Raw genomic sequence first — 22,137 nt, 5'->3', positions numbered from 1 at the left:
TAGGATGGGAACTGCTTTGACCATTTGCTCACAAGACCTGTTGAAGTGTCACAGGAGGAAAACGCTTGTGCACCACGTGACATTCCTGAATGGAATCTCTAAAAATTCTTATCACCCTTTCTCAAAAATGTTCACAGGATCACACACACACATTGTTCTGGCAGTTTCGTTTTGTTTTGTTTTTAATGCAAGCATCCTTATAACAAACCTATCACCCTATATCCCCCAAACCATTATATGGCATCAGAGAATCAATCTGACTAAAAAATAAAACACAGAAAGGGCATTCATGCACCCGATGTTTAATTCTAGACATACTTTCTTACCTGATGCCGAGTCAGGTGGGTCCTGCCCCACCTTTCTTCGAACTCTCCTTCCACCGATTTCCCTTTAAGAACGTCTGCCAGGATTCCAGGGCTGGAACGACGAGAAAGAACGGACGGTGCAAGAAAAAGCAACCCTTACTTCTCCCTCTCGTTCTCCTGATCCAACTTGTTTCACGTCCCAGGCAAAGACAGCGCCTCACCAGCCGGCACCACTAGCTCCAGAGAGCTGGTGCGATCCCACCAAGTAGCTCCCCTGCATCCCCTCTCTGTCACCCTCAGAGACAAGCAGGAAAAACGGCATCAATCCTGTGGAAGATATCGGGCAGGAAAGAACAGCGGTAAGACCTGCTGCTCACAAAGAGGAGGAAATGATGAAGGAGGCAGTGAGTGGGATGTAGCAGAAAAAGGACAGCAGCGGCGGAAGGGGCACCTACCCACTCAAGCCTAACTCCAAGCCGTCTCCGCCCTGTTGTCATAGCACTTTACAACGAACGCTACTGCGCAAGTCAGATAGCTGAGCCCCGATGCCTTCTGGGGGTTGTAGTCCTGAGTGTCAGGAGAGAGGAAGGCGGAGGATATTTCTCTGAGTGATGTTTGGAATCAGATTTCTACTGGGCGGAGCTAGAATGAACTACTGCCCGGTCCTCATTAGCAGAGAGAGAGAGAATTAATTCGACTCTCCTTTTCTGTTCTTGTACAGTTCCTCAGACGCGGGTTCTGAGGAAGACTCACCTCCCGCCCCCCTCCCACTCCTTTCTCCGTTCCCGCCGCTCGTGGGTGGGGCTTTCCTCGGAGGCGGGGCTCGGGCGGCGCAGGGCTCGGGCGGCGCAGGGCTCGGGCGGCGCGGGGCGGGGCGTCTGGGTTGGTCTCTGGGGCGGAGCATCCGAGGCCCGAACCACCCAGCGACCTCTTCTCTTGACCTGGAGGCGCAGGAGGCCCCGTCCATGGACCAAGCGGCCATGGCGAGGGTGAGTGGGGTAGCAAGCGCCAGCGTGTGCGCCCTGGTGGCTGGGGTGCTGCTGGCCCAGTACATTGTTACCTTGAAGAGGAAGGAATATGTACTGTGTGGGGGACACCCGGAACGTGCTGTTCTATAACAACAGCGCTGGAAAAACACTACCTGATTGCTTTCCCTTGGTTTTCTTCTTGATTTTGTAGACCAACTTCTTTCTGCAACACAATTACATTTTGTTTGTAAATCACAGCTTCCAAAGACTATATCCTCCTCCTTGATTGGATTTGGATGTCTTATAAGATATCATACAGGTCATTTATTGGCCCAGGTAACTTCCATCGTTATCGAGCACAAGTTTGTGTGCCCGACACACAGTGAGGCCAAACAAACCCAAATGTTGGAGCTTGGAGCAGAGAAAGGTTTATCGCAGGACCATGCCAGGAGAACTGGTTGCTCATGCTCAAAAAAAAAAAAAATAGCCCTGAACTCTCTGAAGGGTTTCACCAAAGCATTTTTAAAGGCACGGTGAGGGACGGGCGTCCCAGGGTATGTGATCAGCTACTGCACAACTCTCTGATTGGTTGATGTTGAGGTAACTGGGTGGTTAATTTAACATCAATCCTTAGGTGCCAGAAGGTCTGGGGGCTGGGGCTCATGATCATCAAGTAGTTAATTTCTTCCACTTGTGGTTTTTACCAAATGAAAAACTCAGGAAATATGTATGAGATACTATTATCTGGGTACTTCAAACAGGAGCTATAGCAGAGTATATGGGGGAGGGGTCTATCCCGGAAGGCCCCCATAGGGTCCTGATCTGTTACACATGAATGGCTGAATCATACATTCATGCAACAATTTTAATTGGCTTCATTCTTAGAGGAAGAGGTCATTTCCAAGTTCCAGAACATATATCAGCATAATTTCACATGTCTGTGCATAGCTTCTGTGTGTTTGTGTTTTCTTGAATAAATTTGAAAGAGCTCTTCACTTTGGGGTATTAACAACTGAATATTTTGGCAAGCATTTCCCTTATGCAGTTATTTTTAATTCCTCTGCAGCTTCTTCCATTATTTCAAGGCTGAAAAAATTATGTATCAGATACAGTTTCAAAGCACAACCTAGTTAAGCACCTTACACTTTTGAATCCTGGCTCCATGACCTACTAGTTCTGTTTCCTTGGGCATGTCAGTTAACTCTCTGGGCCTCCTTATCTGTAAAATAAGGATAATACACATGGGTATTACGTACAGCACTTATTACAATTTTAAAAATTAAATCAACTCCTATTAAGGGCTTAGCTCAATGACCGCATAAGAAGTGCACAGTGTATATCAGCTTTTTTTTTCCATAACCCAAACCTTATCTGAATACAGTATACTACACTGACTATACATCGCATGGATCACATGTTCTGGAACATTGGAGAATTTCTATGGAAGCCTTGCTTCCAAAACTGGATGAATCCTACTAACATGTAACGAGCAGCTCCTGTATGCCTAGCCACTGGGGGAATACGAAAATGACTTGCACAAGTTTCCCGGCCTCCAGGGATGAAGATCTCTAGGGGAGGCGCCCGACCCGGAGAGGGGCCCAGCCACGCGCAGAACTGGCTCAGGGTCCCGACAGAGCGTCCTTAGCACCGAGACTCCCGGCCGCCGCCAGGGGGCGCGCTCCGGCCTCCGGCACCAGCCGACGTGACTGCAGGACCCGGCGCTCCGATCAACAACTTGAGGCCGCGCTGGCCTTTGGGCGGCGCGGTGCAGGCGGCCGCGGAGGGGACACCCGGCTCGACCCGGCGGGACGCGGAGCGGCAGCGGGAGGGGGCGCTGCGGGGCTAGGCGTGCGCAGCGCAGAGGAAGTACCGTCTTCGCCGCGCCGGCCGCCTCAGCCGCGCCGCGCGGGGCCGCCTCAGCCGCGCCGCGCGGGGCCGCGATGTCGTCCCGACCCAGGCGCGATGACGCGGGGGCAGGGGGCGCGCGGCGGCCGCGGGAGCCTCCGGAGCAGGAGCTGCAGCGACGCCGGGAGCAGAGGCGGCGGCGGCACGACGCGCAGCAGCTGCAGCAGCTCAAGCACCTGGAGTCCTTGTGAGTCCGTCACGCCCGCCCCCGACTAACGCGAGGAATGGGGTCGGGGCCCAGGGTCGCGTGGCGGGGCCCGCCCGGGGTTGGAGACCTGCGAGTGGGCAGGTGGGCCCGTCCCCAGCGAGCCGGGTGCGGGTTTTGACCCCGGGCTGCGGGACGCTGGACTCTCAGCCGCTGGAGGAAGAGGGAGGAGGCTCCATCCCCAGGATCGTCCCGGGCGCGTTAGGCGGCGGTGGGCGGGCGCTTCCCCGCCGGAAACGACGGTTTTATTCCTCGTGCGGCGACGTCGGCGTCGGTCAGGGTTTGTATACAGGAGAAGTGCGGCTGCGCCCTTGGGTCCTTTGCCGTTTCTCAGTTCAAGGGGCTCGCTCTGAACTGGGTAAAATCCCCATTCTTTTCATCTAGTGCTGTTAACTAGGCAGGAAAAACCCCAGTCCCGTAACATGAGTGCGCGGTGAGGAAGGAAAGAATAAATGTGGCGTGGTCAGCGTGGCCTGACCTAGGAGGCACTGTACTCCCCCAGCTACCCGGGGTTGGAGGGAGTCCAGATAACGCCTGAGAGAAGGGTTGGTTGTAAAGGAGATTTAAACATCAGGTGGAAGGTTGGATTTATGACCCTTGCGATTCTTTTCTGTGTTTCTGTCGTTCTGTAATCAGCTTTAGAAGTCTGACTTTTCCAAGTTTGGTGTTCACTGAGTTATCTGAATTATTTGTTTTAGGCACTTCCCATTACCTACCTTCTCATGATTGCTGAGACAGCATGAAAAGTCCTTAAAGGGTTAATCCTTCATTATTAACCGCTGGGAGCTTTGGCACAAAATGCATACTTGTAGACTGGCCTGCTCTTCTCAGTGTGGATCTTGAGCTGAATTTCACTTCACTGGGCAGTGGTTGTGGACTGCTGGCATCCACGGTCCTGGCCCCTTCAGGGCACTCTGGGAGGCTCTTTGTTGCCTGTTCAAGGCCGATGTTGAACATTGAACATTATTTCCCTAGGATAAGTTCAGGCAGGGCTCAGCCGCCCTACCCTACCCCCTAGCCCTCAGTATCCTAACTGTAGGATGCCACATAGTTGTTAATACTCTACATTTATTTTGTAGCTCAGAGCGCACTCACAGACATCCTTTTTTTTTTTTTTTTTTTTTTTTTTTTGCGGTACACGGGCCTCTCACTGTTGTGGCCTCTCCCGTTGTGGAGCACAGGCTCCGGACGCGCAGGCTCAACGGCCATGGCTCACGGGCCCAGCCGCTCCACGACATGTGGGATCTTCCCAGACCGGGGCACGAACCCGTGTCCCCTGCATCGGCAGGCGGACTCTCAACCACTGCGCCACCAGGGAAGCCCAGACATCCTTTTATAACCTCCTTTTGCACATGAGAAAATGCAAGTTCAGCAGTTAAGTAACCTGATCAAGCACACACGGAACTGTAAACTAACAAAATTAAAGAGAAACCCGGGTGTCTGATTCTCAGACCAGTGGGATTTTTCAGTTCAGAGATTTTAAAAGTTCTGGGCTGTTGACATATTTATAGTTTGGCTAGTTCAGAGGCTTCTTTCCTTTTAAATGGAAGTCTGTATTTCCAGAGTAATACTTTAACGTAGTTTAAACATCAAATAGTATGAAAAGTCTAATTTCAAAAAACAGTGGTTTGTATCTCTACTCACACTCCCTGTACCTTTTCCTCCAACCAAGGCTTCAATGGGGAAACTTAATTTTTTCTCTGGGATTTAACTATTTCTGAATTATATGCTTATACTGCTTTTTTTCGATTGAATAGTAAATGTTACCTATTAAGCTCATGTTATAGTAGATGAGGGTTTAGTTCTCTTTCCCTTCCCTTCTTGTCTCCAGCCTTGTATCTCCTCTCAGGATTTCTGTGTGGCTTCTAACCTTTTTTTATTTCTTTAATTGTCATTTTAAGAGAGTTTGGGGAAGGAAGACAGATAATTAAGTTGGTCAACCAGGCATGTTAAGTTCCACTGTGGTTTTTTACAAATGGAATTCAAATCCTTTTGCCACCTGGTATGCCCTCTTTAGTTACCCTCACACTCCTCTGGTCATTATCTTACACCTGACCTTAATTTTTCTTACTCTTAGCATACCGGCCAGGCCCCCAAAGGCATCTGTCTTCCACACATGCTCCTGCCCATTTTCCAGCTCTGTCACTCAAGTGCTCCTGAGCTACTGGGCATAACAGAATGGATATTTTGAGTATATGTGGAGTTTCATCTCTGCCTTCCAGCCCCCATAGGGCCAGGCTACAGGAACAACTGGGATGGAGTATGCTTACGTGAAGGACTCTTCCAAAAGAAATCCTACCCCAACACTGAAATACACAAAGAGTATTATTAAGTACTTGGCAAAATAAAGATTTTTTTGTCCCATGCCTATTTAGGAGATAATCTCTTATCGAAATTTATCTTAATTTAGTCTTTATACTGCCTAGGGCAACCTATCACAATCTGAATGATATAATGGCAAGGATTCACAAATGGCACAAAATAATGGGCCTCCACTAACTTTTTTTTTTTAATTCTGATGATTAATTACAAAGATAATGCACACTTCTCAGCTGTCACAGCACAGAAGCCAGCTACTCAGTAAACACACTCCGATTCTCATTTCCAAATCTGTTATTTTCAATAGTTAAATATTACCTTTATCTTTGAGAAATATCTTTTTAACATGCTACCTAAACTAATGAATTGTTTAGCCCTAGGAAAAAACATCAACCACATTCCTTTACACTTGTGGAAATAGTTCTAAAATGGACTTTTTTAGGGAAGTCCATTGCTAATAATAACAGATTTCAAAATGTGCAGTTCCAGGGGCTTCCCTGGTGGCGCAGTGGTTGAGAATCCACCTGCCAATGCAGGGGACACGGGCTTGAGCCCTGGTCTGGGAAGATCCCACATGCTGCGGAGCAACCGGGCCCGTGAGCCACAACTACTGAGCCTGCGCGTCTGGAGCCTGTGCTCCACAACAAGAGAGGCCGCGACAGTGAGAGGCCCGCGCACCGCGATGAAGAGTGGCCCCCACTCACTGCAACTAGCGAAAGCCCTTGCACGGAAATGAAGACCCAACACAGCCAAAACATAAAAATAAATTTTAAAATAAAAAATTTTTTAAATGTGCAGTTCCATCACATATTTTTTCTATCTAGGCAAAAACATTTACATATTTTTGAGGAATTCAGATAGTTTGACCATGTTATTTGTACAACTCCTATGGCAAAAAGAAATTATTGTCGGACTGGATATTTACATAGACTTTACCACCTCCCTTCCAAACTCCCTTAAGTCCCAATGCCTAAGACATAGCATTAATGTTTCTAATGAAGGGCTGCTGATGGACTGTATCACCTGCCCAATCTATGCAAATTTCCATTATTCCTCCTAAAAGAGGCCTAGGCCTATGACATGCGACAGCTTTCCATTGGAAAATATTTTAAGAATTTGCTTTGGAAATACCATACCTAAAAAGCTTTGTACTGTATCTAAAAGGCTAATTCTACTTATACCCAGTTGTTTATTGTGTAATCTTCAGGGAGTAAATCTTCCTCTATCCCTTTAGAAAGGCCCTGGATTAGTGACAGTGAGGATGAGGATGGACACTAGACGCCTCCATCATAATCCTTATTTGGAAGGGTCCAGAGATGTTTGCAAGTCCAGGTTGGTACCTGCTATAAATTGGAGGTTTCCACAACCCCCTCCTCTAGTTTGGTTAATTTGCTAGAGCAGCTCATAGAACTCAGGAAAATGTTTTACTAACTGGATTACTGGTTTATTATAAAAGGTTATAACTCAGGAAGAGCCAGATGGAAGAGATACATAGGGTAAGGTATGTGAGAAGCTGTGTAGAGTTTCCATGTGCTCTCCAGGTATGCCGCGCCTTCACGTGTTCACCAACCCTGAAGCTGTCTTAACACCATCCTTTTTGGTATTTATAGAGGTTTCATTACATGGGCTTGATTGATTCATCATTGGCCATTAGTGATTAATTCAACCTTCCTGGAGGTGGGGCTGAAAGTTCCAGTCCTCTAATCACATGGTAATTTGCTGAGCCTCAGAGGTGGTAGGGATAGATTTGCTGAACCCTGATCTACCACCTCTGCACCTCTGATATACCTCACTGCACCCCACAGGCCTGCAAGTCTTATAACTGCCCAGCCACAAGACCAAAGAAAGAGCCTGGAGATAGCAACAGAGACACTGAAGGTTTGTTGGATAGGGGATCTTATAAGTCTGAAGCAAAGTCCTGAAGCAGCACCCCACTGTGTACAGCAGACAGCAGTCAGGACACAGACAGCAGTCTTTGCTTGGGGGGTGGGGAAGTTTACCAGTTATAGTGGGGATTGACATCGGGTTGGCTCATCAGTTACCAGGGAAACCAGCAGAGAGGTGTGTCCCTCACAGCCCCTCAGGTTATCAACCGTCACAGGGCAGAGGTTTTCACTTTGATAAATTATCCTAATGGAGCTGTTAGCTGGGGCGGGGCAAGCACAGAGGCAGTTATTGAATAAGTTCTGTGATTAAGAGGGAAGGTCAGTCATGCGGGAAGGTGTAGGTGAAGCGCAGGGACTGATCAAATAGGGGATATAAAGAGAGCCAAGGAACAGCCATCTTAGGTGGCATGATCCTATACCACCTCACCTGCATGGGGAAAAGGCAGTGATCCCTGGAGCCAGATGTTGAAGAGTCACATGGCCTAGAAAGGCAGTAAACCTGGCTGGGGATGATGTCTGTAGGAAGCCCACTGCCAGGTTTATGCCCACCTCCTCTTAGGAGCAGCTGGTAAATCCCCGTAAAGCTGCAGATCTGTAAAAAGATGTGAGGGTTGGCAAGGCCTCTCTCTTGGGTCCAGATCTTGGCCTTTATGATGCTAGTGCCTAATCTTGAGCTGCCTCATGAGGCTACTAAGAGCACTAACTTTTCTTCAACAGAAGAGGCAGAAGCCAGCATTGTGGGGTGCCTTTCACAAGTTTGCTGTGAACTATTTACCCATGAGGAAATTGAGGCTCTGGGGGTTTAAGTAACTTGCCCAAGGTAGACAGCAGTGAGAGTGGATCACAATTCAAAGTAAAATTTTTTTACCTGCAATGCCCATTCACACTGATTTAGAACTGGAAAACATTCTGGCTGGGATATGGGGTTCTCTACTCCAAAAAAACAAAACATCTCCTTTATCAAGACAGTTCTAAAGAATGTCAAAAGAGAAAAATGATACAATTTGTTAACGAGTTTGATGTCCTTAATTCAAGGGAAAACAATCCTCAGACTGAGAAGTACAGCACTTCACATGCAGTGGAACACTCTTCCCAGGGATTTTGGACAAGAGCGGGTTTTATGGGGCCTTAGGTGAGGCAACTTGGAAATAGGGCACGATTGGCTAGAGGGTCAGGGATTTCCTTATAAGACTAGCACGTCCTCTTATCTAGGGTCAGATAAACTAAGTTAAGCTGAGTTGGAGGATTGTGATTGGGGTATTCCAGATTTCCTTGACAGTGAGGCATTTCCCATTAGTGCAGGCTGACTTAGGTTTAGATTTGTGACATGAGCTGGGCCACTGGGGAGGCCTCCACTCTGGGGGTCCCAAGCTACGAAGTACCCTTGTCAAGAATTACATGGGTGTTTCTGAGAGGAGTTTCAACTTTATGGCTTTTCTAGATTTCATTTAGGAGTACCCTTATCCCCTTAGTTCTCCCTTCTGGTACTTAGCACTAGGCCTGGCATGATTATTGTTGACTGGTTACTTCTGCAAGGAGTAAGTTTTTAAGTTGAACCTTCAATATCGCCTGAAAATTCAGTTTAGTTTCTCCTAATATACCTGTTCTTTTTTGGTAGGTGGAAATAGCAAGTTGGTTAGAGCAAGAGTGAGGATTTAATTACTGAAACAATTAGAGAAATAACACTGAAATTTTAAAACAAAAATGCAGCCTATATAACTCTATAGCAGAAATGAGCTCCTATTAGCATATTTTTGGCCTTCTTTTTTTTTTTTTTTTTTTCCCTACGTCCCAAGTTACCTTTGGTTTATCTCTCAGACCTTTATTAGCCTGGGCTTATACCAACATAGGTGTAAGGAAGATGACATTAATTTCATTTTTCTTTTGTAACTAAAAAACATTGAGGCAGTGTATTTGCATGTAAATAAATGTAAGTGAAAAATAAAGCTCCCTCCCTCAGGTATCCTATATATATATAATCTCCCTTTTCCCATACACACAAATAGAACCATACCAAACACACTGTCCTATACACTACTGCTTTCTTTCTTTTAACTTAAACAATTTTTGACTAGTTTGGGGATAATTAGTATCTATTTGACTATTAGATAACTGATTAACCATTTTAGAATTTATTATTTTCACTGTACAAAATTCAAAAAATTAATCATCTCTGAACTCACCTTCTGCGTGTATCAACTTTGGGACTCCCCCATTTCCAAGTTGTTGGACCCAAGATACAGTTTTAAACCAGCCGCAGCATGCTGCTGCCCTCTCTCAGTAAAATTTCGTTATAGAGGCATTGAAAAGACCTCAGTTGCTCAGTTGTTCTGCCTCTTTTTCCAACTGCTTTTTTTTTGGCTGCATCGTGTGACATGAGGGATCTTAGTTCCCCAACCAGGGATTGAACCCGTGCCCCCTGCATTGGGAGGACAGAGTCTTAACCACTGGACCACCAGGGAAGCCCCTCCAACTACTTTTCTTTAAGAAGGGGGTTGTGTCAATTAGGCACTCATATTTAAAGGCCAGACGCCCATGCTATGTGCTGCATAGCCTGGAATGTGTCAGTACTTGAAACTGAACATAATTACACCTGAAAGTAATACAGTGTTATATGTCAATTATATCTCAATTTTTAAATTTTAAAATTGATTTAAAATGAACCCTAGGATTGGATGCTGCTTTTCTAGATTTGGCATCCATCAGCCTTCTCCAGAAGTTCCAGCGGAGTGATGAAAGGTGGAAATGAGTTGGGAGCACAGGCATGATTTGTATCCTCAGGACCCTGGGGGTCTGAGAGCTCTCTCTGTTGGTGGAAGGGGAAGTACGTTTGCACCCAGTCAGTCACCTGCCTCTCTAGCGGTAGTTCTTCATTGAGTGTCAGCCTGTCGTCCAGGCTCCAAGCAGGAGTCCTGCATCCCTGAGTCCCAGGAGGTCAGTAGGGGCATAAAGGGCAGTCAGAGAGCTGCACAGTAGATGGCAGCGCAGCAGCCCACTCTGCAAACAGGATAGGCCAGTGGGGAGGATCTTGAATCTGGAGCTTTTGGGGTCGGGGGAAGGGGGGTGCAGGCGAGATGGGAGGGGGAGCCTCTGGGACAGATCACCCTCCCCTCCTTCCCCTACAACAGGCCCTTTCCTCTGGCTTTGCTCCCTCCCCTCTGCACAGCCCCCATCCTTGTCAGAACAGATCACTCACACACCCCCACCCCCATGAGCCTCTCAGTGTTATGGAAGCTGGAAGTTATGGTAGGTAAATCAACCGACAACTGTAATGACAGGCTGGAACCATAATTCGTTCAAGGCTTTTGTTACCTCACATTTTCCCTGCAATCTCTTGCTTTCCCTTCTTCCAAAAATAAAATCATTGTCCTAAGACACCAAGTTAGTTATTATTTCGGTGAATTTAAGTGCTATATCCCAGCAGGATATGGTATAGCATCAGTTTATTTATATATAAGATCTCTGACTGCTAGGAATATTTTATTAACTATGTTAGTTATTATATGGTTTTAAGTTCTTACTAAAAATATCCTTTTTATTTTGGTCTGCAGTTGCCTTTTGCTGATTGAGATGTGTTACATTCCTATGAACATGGTTCATGACTGGTGTTTTCTTCCTTTCTAGTTATGAAAAACCTCCTCCTGGACTTATCAAGGTCAGTGTGAAGTTTGTACTTTCGGTTTTTCTCTGAGACAGATTTGACTCAGTGCTAGACTCAGTCACTTGTTAGGAAAAACAGCTGCATAAGGTTTGAACCTCCTTTTATGATAGTTCTGTGTCTTCCCTGCAGATGGCAGTCGGTTCATGCACTTTGGGCTTTGTCACAGCCTGTGCCTTTGCAGAAATGTAATCAGCCTTGTGTCTGTCACCTAAGAAACCACTGCAGGCCCCCCGAGTGTTCCTCAGCGCTCACTCCCATTCTTTCTGTCTCACTTGTGACTGCATCTCCTCAAAGCTCTCCTGCCCCATGTTCCTTCTCTGACCCCCCTGGTGCTGATTTCTTGAATGTCATCAGCTCAGAGAACACTGGACTCTGAGGAGGCGTGAAGCTCATCCAGTCCAGCCCTACCTGTTGCAGGAGTCCCTCCTCCAGCACCCTGGCCACAGTGTCAGTGTCTTTCTGCAGGAGCGAGACTTAGAGGACTTAAGGCCAAAGTAACCTTTTCTGTTTGGTAACTTTCAACTTAAAAAAAAGATTTTTAGAAAACATTCTTCCATTATAAATTTAATATTTGTGGAAACTTGAAAAAATCATGAGGTAAAAAAACAGCACCTTAATTATATAGTGCAGTTATTTGGTAATGAAAATACATCTCACAAATACGGCATGTGTGAGATTATAAAACATGACAGTGGCCTTCAAGGTCTAATAACCTATTTTACTCTAACACATTGTTCTTATTATTCCAGGAAACCTCACTTGTTTAACTCTATATTCTGCCTCATTCCACAAAGCTTTTAAGTTAGCAGAAAACCTTTTGTGATCTTAGAATCTAATTTTTGTGATCTAGAATCAGAATTTGGAGCTCACAGATCAATCCTATGTAAACACTGTAACTCTTCTCTAAGAACAGCTACTTTGTTTTCATGGTATAGCTAGCTCTTCTAGTATAGTTACTTCCGTTTTTTCTGTCAGTTAGGATTTGTCCTTCTTTGTAGCTCTTCAGAGGGTAACTTATGATGACATTGGGATCTCCAGCCCGTGAGAAAACCAGGCAGTGCTGTGTTCTCAAACAGGTGGGAGAGAGTTCCGGTGCTTTTTTGCCGCACAGCTTACACACTGTTTCCTTTTTCAGGAGGATGAGACTAAGCCAGAAGACTGTATACCAGATGTCCCAGGCAATGAACATGCCAGGGAATTTCTGGCCCATGCACCAACCAAAGGACTTTGGATGCCACTGGGGAAAGAAGTCAAAGTCATGCAGTGTGAGTGTGGAAGGGTTTCAAGTAACACCCTCAATACATGCAAGTTATAGACCACTGTTTACAAACAAATTCACTTCTTTTAATTCATTCTCCCCGCAGCCCTGCTAAAGTCAGGGCATGATCTCTGTGCTATAGATGAGGAAGCCGCCTTGCATATGTTATTAAGTGTTCTGGGGTAAGAGGCAGAGCAGTGCTTTGACTCCAGGGCTTCTGGCTGCAAGGGCAGTGGACTTCCACGGGGCCGTAGCTGCCTGCAGAGTATATGCCTCAGTAATATGCCTGTAACGGAAAGGATATTCCATGTAGAAATGCCATGGGGGACAAGGGGTGCATTGGAGGGTGGTCCCTTGGGTCTTGCCTCAGTCAGTCATCCTCATCAGAGGTGTTGAGGTTTTATCCAGGTAACCTGAGAGGACCTCTGGGCCACAGAGGGTGGGTCTGGAACAGGTAGAGCTCTGTGTGCACACCCTCCACCGCACCAGAGCAGCAGCACCTTCATCCAGCGTAAGACGGCATTTGAAGAAGGGATACGGCTGCCTTTAAAGACATTTGTTTGTACAAAGATTCTTCACGCACATAATTAACATAGCGGTTCTCAGCCCCTTTCCTTCATTCTCCTCACCTAAAAGGCGACCACCTCAACCTCTTTTAGGAATGTTATTTTGAAGTTTCTCCCTATGTATCTATAAAGGTTTTTTTTTTAATTAATTAATTAGGCTGCGTTGGGTCTTCGTTGCTGCGCACAGGCTTTCTCTAGTTGCGGCGAGCAGGTGCTACTCTTGATTGCGGTGCACGGGCCTCTCACTGCAGTGGCGTCTCTTGTTGCAGAGCATGGGCTGTAGGCACACGGGCTCAGTAGTTGTGGCTCACGGGCTCCAGAGCGCAGGCTCAGTAGTTGTGGCGCACGGGCTTAGTTGCTCCGCGGCATGTGGGATCTTCCCAGACCGGGGCCCAAACCCATGTTTCGTGCATTGGCAGGCGGATTCTTAACCACTGCGCCACCAGGGAAGTCCCTATCCCTGTGTATCTAGATAACAGGATTACATTCCTGCCCCTTGATTCTTCAGGTTTCTTCATTATCTGTTGACTTCTTCCTGCAGAAGACAAGAATTCAGCTCTTTTTTTCTTCCTCCATCCCATCTCATACACATACCCTTCCTATATCTCATTTTCCCAGTAATAGTTATATCATAAATTTGTGTTTATTATTTTCAGAGTTGAATCACGTATTAAACTGATTACATTTCTTTCTTTTTTTTCTTTTGTTTTTTAAATTATGGTTAAAAACCACTCCTCTCTGTGATAGGGTAGTTAGTTGTGCTTCACTTACTGTTTTACAGTTCTTTTCATTGACTTGCAAATTAGAAGTGTTTAGTCTGGACCAGAACCAGTTTTACATGAAGTTAATGAAGCTTAACCTTTAGGGCCCTTGTACCTTCCAAAGGTCTTTGGAGTACCGCCAGTGCAGTCATATGGTTCTTTCTTTCTAAAATTTGCCAAGGCAAGACTTTTTTCCCCCTAAAGAGCCCTTCCTCTCCTTAATTTATGTAAGCTTCAGACTCCACAAAACTTGGATCCATCCCAGATGGAAAAACACATGCACACTTAACCCTGTATTTATTGATTTCCATGATCCTAGTGTTATCTAGAGCAGAGCTTCTCAAACTTAGGGTGGGCCTGAGATTCTGTATTTCTGACAAGCTCCCAGGTGATGCTAATCTTGCCGGTCTGTACCGTTGACCACACTTTGAGTAACAACGATCGCCTTTCCTTTAACAAAGAGTTTTGATCACAGATGGTATGGATCCTTCTTGATACCCACACATCAATCTGTGGCATTTAAAATCCCCCCCTTTTTGTCATAAAGACAGACATGTGTTTGAAGCGGTCTGCATTTGCATTAAGAGCACATTCCTTCTTCCCCAGGTGGAAATAGTGGGGAGATAAGGACAGGGGCAGGTCAGAGAATCCCTAAACTTCATTTTTTCCTAATGGTTTCCTACTACCAACTCTCAAATAAAAATATAAAGGGGAAAACATTATTTCCCTGTCACTACATATTTTCAGTAGCTACTAGCGTGGAGCAAATTTGGCTGATCTTACCTATAATCCCTCTTCCTGCTTCCTGACCTCCTTGGTTGGAGTTGCTTGATGCCTGTATAGTTTACTAGGTCTGCTGTAACAAAGTACCACAAACTGTATGACTTAAACGAGAAATTTATTGTCTCACAGTTCCGGAGGCTAAAAGTCCAAAGTCAGGGTGTCCTCCTGAGGGCTGTGAGGGAAGGATGTATTCCAGGCCTCTCTAAAAACCCTGTCTCCCAGTAAGGTCACATTCTGAGGTACTAGGGGTTAGGACAATTCAATACAGTGGGGAAGCAGACGGGATGACACAATTCAACCTGTAACACAGTTAAAAAACAAAAAATCACACTTTGCTTTTTGCATGGGATTGTTTAGTAAGTACTTGGTTCATTTATAAACCTCTATGATTAAAGGATAGTTGAGGAAGTAATTAGTTTCCCTTTCTTTTCTGGGATCTTACATGGTTCATCCATTAATTATATTTGCTTTTAAAATTGGAATCTAATGAAGAATATCTTTAATATGATCTACTGATACCTTTATCTTGATTGAGTAAAAATGCATTATCTTACAGAAATATATCCCTTTTTCTTTGTTTTCAGGTTGGCGTTGTAAACGGTATGGTCACCGAACGGGCGACAAAGAATGCCCTTTCTTTATCAAAGGCAACCAAAAGTTAGAACAGTTCAGAGTAGTAAGTAAAACCCCAGAGTGTCAATTTACATTTACTGGAGGTGATGAATGTCGGTGAATCAGGCAGTCACCAGTGAACTGGAGGTTCATGTAAAATACATTCCGAAAGCCTTTAGGCCAAAGTATCTGGTGTTAACTACATCTCTATTAAATCGAATTTGTGTGAAAGATTAGTTCATTAACAAAAAAATACGTATTAAAATGTTATTTGCTTTTGTCTTGGGAACAGTGCTTCTTTTTCTGAAGCAGGCATTTTTTTTTTTTTTTTTTGCTGTACGCGGGCCTCTCACTGCTGTGGCCTCTCCCGTTGCGGAGCACAGGCTCCGGACACACAGGCTCCGCGGCCATGGCTCGCGGGCCCAGCCGCTCCGCGGCATGTGGGATCTTCCGGGATCGGGGCACGAACCCGTGTCCCCTGCATCGGCAGGCAGACTCTCAACCACTGCGCCACCAGGGAAGCCCTGAAGCAGGCATTTTTATCAATTCAGTTAGTCTTTGTTTTTTTTTTTTGGCATGGAGCTTGTGGGATCTTAGTTCCCTGACCAGGGATCAAACCTGGGCCCTCAGGAGTGAGAGCGCAGAGTCCTAACCACTGGACTGCCAGGGAATTCGTCAGTCTTTTTTTACTTATGTAAAAAAATATTTCATAAATAAAATCAGGGTTCTAGTTTCACAGTCTTTGTCTAAAGTCTGTATATTTTTCTATCATAAACTGGAAGTGTGTGTATAAATGATGTACCCTCTTTGGATGACAGTAAAATCAGTCTATCATTTTGTCACTTTATTTTAACAAAGTCACCTCCCAGGGTTAATTCACCATTCAGTAACTGTTTTGGTCAATTTAACTATGCTATTACTGGATATATTGGGATTATCAGCATATCAAACAGGTATATAAACATTCTTCAAGGATTTTAAGATATTTAAAATACTGGGTTTTCATTTTACTAATTTACAGAAAATATTCTGGATAAATCACTGCTACCTGGAATGTCAACTTTTACAATGCCTATAATAGATAATTTAATTATAAATCTCAAAAACTGAAACATATTCATATTTTTTAAATTTAGAAACCTAAATTCTAAGAATTGATCTAAGGATATAATAGAACATCAGTATGCACAAATTATTATGAATGTATAAGGATAACTTTCAGAATTATTTATATGATTAGAAAATAGAAACTGAAGAAAAATAGGAAACAACTGCAGTGTCCAATATACAACATAAGTTACCACAACATATAAATCATTAACTTTTAAGAATTATGTTTTAAAAGAATATGTAATGTCATAGGAAGATATTCATGAAAGCATAAGTGAAAAAGAGAATAGAGTTGTATATATAACATGATTATAATCTTCTGTAAATTATAAAAAATGACTGGAAGAACCACACTAAAATATTAACAGTGGATATCCCGGCTGGTAAAATAATAGATATTTTTAACTTTATGTTTTCTTTGATATGTAAAAATTTTATAATAAACATACTTTTTTTTTTTTTTTTTTTTGCGGTACGCGGGCCTCTCACTGTTGTGGCCTCTCCCGTTGCGGAGCACAGGCTCCAGACGCGCAGGCTCAGTGGCCATGGCTCACGGGCCCAGCCGCTCCGCGGCATGTGGGATCCTCCCAGACCAGGGCATGAACCCATGTCCCCTACATCGGCAGGCGGACTCTCAACAACTGCACCACCAGGGAAGCCCTAAACATACTTTTAAAGATAATTCACATGCCATAAAATTCATTCTATGTGTATTCATATTTTTAAGTAATTTAAGTAGCTTTTAATTATACAAATATCATAAGAATAAATTTGCCTTATTTTAACAAAATGGAAACATTACAGTAAGCTTTTTCACAATTGATTTTTCAAGTCCAATCTTGCCTCTCTCCCCAGAGGGAATTTGTAGTAAGTAGCTTGAATATACTTCCAGACTTCTCTTTGGTCATATCCAGTATGTTTTTGTGTACCTATAAATGAATCATTCTTACACATCATTTCCAACTCACTTGTTTTGCTTAATAATATCTCTTGATCATCTTTCCACATAGAACAAATAAAATTACCTCAAGATTTTTAACCTTGAGTGGTATTTAATAATGATTTTGCCATGGTTTATTTCCTTACAAAGGCTATGTAAATTATACCCTGTATTTGTATAACTGGAACATCTTTTTTATAGCCTCCAGGAGTTTGAAATGATGGCAACCCTTAGGAAGGATTAGAACGTATTAAATACAAAATCACACCACACAGGAGGGAAAAAAATTGGTTTCAGTGAAAGAGGGATTTAATTTTAATTTAACAGTCTATGAAGCCTAACCTTCTTTAACCCTTAAGGCACATGAAGATCCCATGTACGACATCATTCGAGAGAATAAAAGACATGAAAAGGATGTAAGGTGAGATTGTCCAGATGATAACAATATCCTCTTAAAGTTTGAAATTATATAGTTAGAAACTTTATAAATTAAAAAATTTTTTAATTCCAGTATTAGAGGAGTGGTTTTAGTAAATATGGTACTTTAATTGCAAAATATTTGGAAGACAGGAATAGTCCCTGAAAAAGCCAATGTGTGGGGAATGAGCAGGCCAGCCTGTTCTACTTGGGTTAACTTAAAGCAATGGGCTTGGCCCAGCCCACTCATGTCACTGATAGTTGACGTTGGCAACTGTAATTTATCTTCTCTAGATCTTCTTCTCTTTTTTTTTTTTCTCACTGTTGTGGCCTCTCCCGTTGTGGAGCACAGGCTCCAGACACGCAGGCTTAGCAGCCATGGCTCACGGGCCCAGCCGCTCCGCGGCATGTGGGATCTTCCAGGACCGGGGCACAAACCCGTGTCCCCTGCATTGGCAGGTGGACTCTCAACCACTGCACCACCAGGGAAGCCCTCTAGATCTTCATTAAAGATCTGAGCTTTTGTTAAAAATTCCTAGACAGGGTTGAAGACAGGGTGAAAACACGAAGACTTTTTTGGGGGTTTGGGGGGTATTTTTTCAAATTGGTCATACTGAACTATAATTATATATAAGTATTATATATAATATATATACATAACATATATCCTTCTTCAGATTCTCTTCCCTTATAGGTTATTACAAAATATTGAGTATAGTTCCCTGTGCTGAATTATAATTGTTGAGGAGGTAGATTACTTAGTATGAACTTGAACAGTGGGGGAATGATTTAGGAAAGTATCCATCTGTTAGAAGTTATAATAGTAAGGACTATGGAAACATACAGAAACATTTAGGACAGTGAAAAGAATACAAAATAGCTTGTACACTGGTTACCGTCATGTAAAATAGGCAGGGGTGTAGACAAGAATCGGGAAAACATGCAAAAATAAAAATAAGTACTGTCTTTAATGAGGTGATGCTTTGTGACATTTTTCACCCTTACTACTGTTCTTATATTTTTATCTAAAAGAATTTTTTAAGTTACATTGAATATGTTTCTTTGGTCAATCTTACGTGTTTAGGATTCAACAGTTAAAACAGTTACTGGAGGATTCAACATCAGATGAAGATGGGAGCAGCTCCAGTTCCTCAGAATGTAAAGAGAAACACAAGAAAAAGAAGAAGAAAGAGAAGCATAAGAAAAAGAAGAAAGAAAAGAAAAAGAAGAAAAAACGAAAGCATAAGTCTTCCAAGTCAAATGAGAGTTCAGACTCAGAATGACAAGAGCTTGACTTGTTCAACATTCTCTTCTCAAAAATCAAACACTGTGGCCAAAGATCAGAGGAATATGGAATCAGAGAGGAAAGGAGAGAGAGACACCAAGAGAGGAGGAGATTTGGTGTCACAGGTGTGAAATCTCACCTACCTTCCAGTAAAGATATGACCCCGAGGAGAGTGACTGTATCTTGCCAGGTGCTAGCTCTGGACAGAGGCTGATTTCAGGCTGGAAAGCTTTTCTCATTGTTCTCCTCCCTGCTGATCACTGTGGGTCCTGATTCCTTAGAAATGCCTCTGGCAGGGTGGCCAGACTAAGGGAATCTCTGAGGAAGCTCCTCCAGGTGCTGCCGCAGCCTCCACCCTCCATGGTGGGGCTACTTAATGCCCTTAGATTTCAGGCTTGACTTTCCTCTGTTGTCGAGGATAATAAAAGCTCGTTATTTATTTTTTAAATGTATTTATTTTTTATTTCTTAATGCATGCATGTATGTGCTCCAGATTTAAAAGGTACCTAAGGTTTACTTATGAAAACTCTTACTACTTCCTTTCTCCCCCAGCTTCCCAGTTCCTTCGCCCAATGGCTACCAGTTTTACCAGTTTCTTGTGAAGTCTTCCAGGAATATTGTATACATCACAGACAAGCAGAGGGCTTTTTTTTTTTTTTAACACAAATGTTATACACATTCATCTGCATGTTATTTTTTTAACTTAACAGTATAAAACTTATTTTTTTATTTATTTTATTTATTTTTGGCTGCGTTGGGTCTTCGCTGCTGTGCGCGGGCTTTCTCTAATTGCGGTGAGTAGGGGCTATTCTTCGTTGCGGTGCGCGGGCTTCTCAGTGCAGTGGTTTCTCTTGTTGCGGAGCACAGGCTCTAGGCACACAGGCCTCAGCAGTTGTGGCATGCGCCCACGGGCTTGGTAGTTATAGCTTGCAGGCTCTAGAGCGCAGGCTCAGCAGTTGTGGCGCACGGGCTTAATTGCTCTGCGGCATGTGGGATCTCCCCAGACCAGGGCTCAAACCCGTGTCCCCTGCATTGGCAGGCGGATTCTTAACCACTGCACCACCAGGGAAACCCTAAAACTGATTTTAATACTAAGTACATCCTGCGCTGCTGCACCAAAGGTACAGTGTGTTCATAATCACCTGAGATGATTTGTTGACTGTGGGGAGGGGTTCCTATAACAATAATGAAAAATCTTGTGTGGCTACATTGTATTTAACTTGGCTTGGATCTTACTGCCCCAGTCCTAAGATTTTTCCAGAGTAGTTGACTCAGAAAAATTTTTACGACTATAAGGGAATTACTATTCAGGGTCAGCTACCCACATCCCAAAATATATCCCTCACTTCCTTCCTCTTCCTGTTGGTAAGCATGGCCTACCTGTGCTCTTCTAGCTTTGTGCCACAGCAGAAGCAGCTTACCCATCAGGGTGGTGCCTGCAGCTATGGGAGAGTAAGTCCTATGGTTTGCTGAGCCAAATGGAGCTAGATCTTGCTCACAGGTAAGTGCCCCTACCTATCCAGCAGGTCTCCTGCTGTTTTCAGGGTCCCAGGAACTTTCTATTCCCGTTTCCAACCTCTTACCCTGGGGGTTGGATTCCCCCTTCTTTAAAGAGCAACCAATCCAAGCCCAGAATGGACCCACCTCTTACTCTAATCAATAAATCCTCCTGGTCTTGGCCTTGGAATAGTACCTCAGTAACACAGTTGTCCAGATTGGAATCACTGGGGCGTGTTATTTCTGAAAATCCTGAGGCCAGTTAAGTTAGGCATGCTCTAAATTTATCCTTGGCATCCTAGCTCAGCATGCACAACATGGGCCATTTGTCCTTTTCTGTATGTCTCACAGTGTTTGCTACCCAGTCCCAGCCTCTTCAGGGAATTTCTTACTGTCCCATTCAGGATAAAATGTTCTTAAAAAATAGGAAAGAATCTTCATCAATGGTTCTCAAACCTTTGGGACATCAAAATCAACTAGAGTGCTTGTTAAAACACAGATTCCTGTGCTCCCAGAATTCTAGAGTTTCTGACTCAGGTGGACCTGGGAATTTTCCTAACAAGTCCCCAAATGATGCTAAGCCTGTTGGTCTGGGGACCGTACTTGGAGAACCACTGCTCTCTATCTTTAACCTCTTACTGGAGCATTCCTGCTTTAACTGGAATCTGGCCATACGCTGCAGCTTTTGTAAATTAACTACTGTCCATACTCCCTCACTGTGGTTTTATCTACTCTTTCTGGCCTAGATTCTAAAGTCCATCACTTAAGCCTGTCGTCTCCCTTGACCTGTGGTCCTTTTGGCCTTCTTTCTCAGAAGAACCTCGAGCCAGACTGCTAGAGAAAAACCACACAGCCATGTAGTTGGTACCCCCCTAAAGTCACCTCCAAACTCAACTTACACCATAAAGCTGACTCGTTGCACACTTTGGGTTGCTAGTCACCTGTTCAAATCTTCATCCCAAAACATCTCCCTTCAAGTTGAGCATTTTCAAGTCCTATCCAGGAAGGCATTACAAGCCCTCAGACCTTCCTGCACCAAGACGTCCCACCATCCATCATCATAGTTGTGGGAGGCAGAATTCTAAAATGGCCCCAGGATTTTCCCCCTATTCTCCGGGAGTGTTAAGTATGATGAATTTTACTCTGATGATCAGATTATTTTACAAGCACAAGGAAAGGGAAATTATGTGGGTGTTCCTAACCAAATCATAAGAGCCCTTTAAAATTCCAGAGTTTTCTCTAACTGGTCACAGTATAGGGACTCAGATTTCAAGCTTGTGAGAGATTCCACATGCCACTGCTGACCTTACAGACAGATACAGATGAAGTCAGGATTACAAGGTGAGGAGTGCAGCAAACTAATTAGAGGCCCCTAATAGCCAGCAAGGAAATGGGGAACTCAGTCCCAGTGCCAAAAAAACTCAATATTGCCAACGTCAATGACCTTGGAGGCATAATCTTCACTAGAGCCTCAGGTGTGAGCCCCACCCTGCTGACACCTTGATTTTGGTCTTGTGAGATGCTAAGCTGAGAACCCAGTTAAGCCTGCCCACACTTACGACCTACAGAATGTGAGATACTAAATGGTTGTTTTTTTAAGCCGTTATGTTTGTGGTAATTTGTTATGCAACAACAGAAAACTAACAGTTCAGTCAGGTT

The 22,137-nt window shown here is 44.1% G+C and overlaps 2 protein-coding genes across 10 annotated transcripts in view; one reads left to right on the top strand and one right to left on the bottom strand.

Annotated features, from left to right (window-relative positions):
- The window catches only part of BBS9 (Bardet-Biedl syndrome 9), a 483,985-nt gene extending 480,414 nt beyond the window's left edge, over nucleotides 1–3,571 (bottom strand). For 4 of the 8 annotated variants that reach the window (XM_060108887.1, XM_060108894.1, XM_060108892.1 and 1 more), the window contains exons 1-5: nucleotides 3,355–3,571; nucleotides 2,417–2,492; nucleotides 1,447–1,496; nucleotides 761–872; nucleotides 327–632 (exon numbers count right to left, since the gene is read on the bottom strand). The gene's annotated coding sequence lies outside the window, so the exon portion shown is untranslated. Of the gene's footprint in view, nucleotides 1–326; nucleotides 633–760; nucleotides 1,076–1,446; nucleotides 1,497–2,416; nucleotides 2,493–3,354 lie in introns of those variants that run through there. The other 4 variants (XM_060108891.1, XM_060108888.1, XM_060108889.1 and 1 more) reach the window with 4 other exon arrangements.
- On the top strand, nucleotides 3,205–19,429 carry RP9 (RP9 pre-mRNA splicing factor). Of its 2 annotated transcripts, XM_060108896.1 has the most exons (6): nucleotides 3,205–3,365; nucleotides 11,213–11,243; nucleotides 12,385–12,514; nucleotides 15,202–15,293; nucleotides 17,639–17,700; nucleotides 18,781–19,429. In XM_060108896.1, the coding sequence occupies exons 1-6, from the start codon at nucleotides 3,214–3,216 to the stop codon at nucleotides 18,977–18,979; spliced, it is 666 nt and encodes a 221-aa protein (XP_059964879.1). In that variant the 5' UTR covers nucleotides 3,205–3,213; the 3' UTR covers nucleotides 18,980–19,429. The 2 variants fall into 2 exon arrangements, with proteins under 2 accessions (XP_059964879.1, XP_059964880.1); XM_060108897.1 differs by lacking the exon at nucleotides 15,202–15,293.
- The last annotated feature ends 2,708 nt before the right edge of the window (nucleotides 19,430–22,137 follow it).

The sequence above is a fragment of the Mesoplodon densirostris genome, chromosome 9, assembly GCF_025265405.1.
Source record: "Mesoplodon densirostris isolate mMesDen1 chromosome 9, mMesDen1 primary haplotype, whole genome shotgun sequence".
Taxonomy (NCBI): Eukaryota; Metazoa; Chordata; class Mammalia; order Artiodactyla; family Ziphiidae; genus Mesoplodon; species Mesoplodon densirostris.
This window is presented reverse-complemented; position numbering and strand designations above follow the sequence as displayed.

Coding starts and splice junctions, on each gene's coding strand:
- RP9 (XM_060108896.1), top strand. CDS start 3,214: ATGTCGTCCCGACCCAGGCGCGATGACGCGGGGGCAGGGGGCGCGCGG. Junction 12,515..15,201: donor AGAAGTCAAAGTCATGCAGT/GTGAGTGTGGAA, acceptor CTTTGTTTTCAG/GTTGGCGTTGTAAACGGTAT. Junction 17,701..18,780: donor AGACATGAAAAGGATGTAAG/GTGAGATTGTCC, acceptor TTACGTGTTTAG/GATTCAACAGTTAAAACAGT.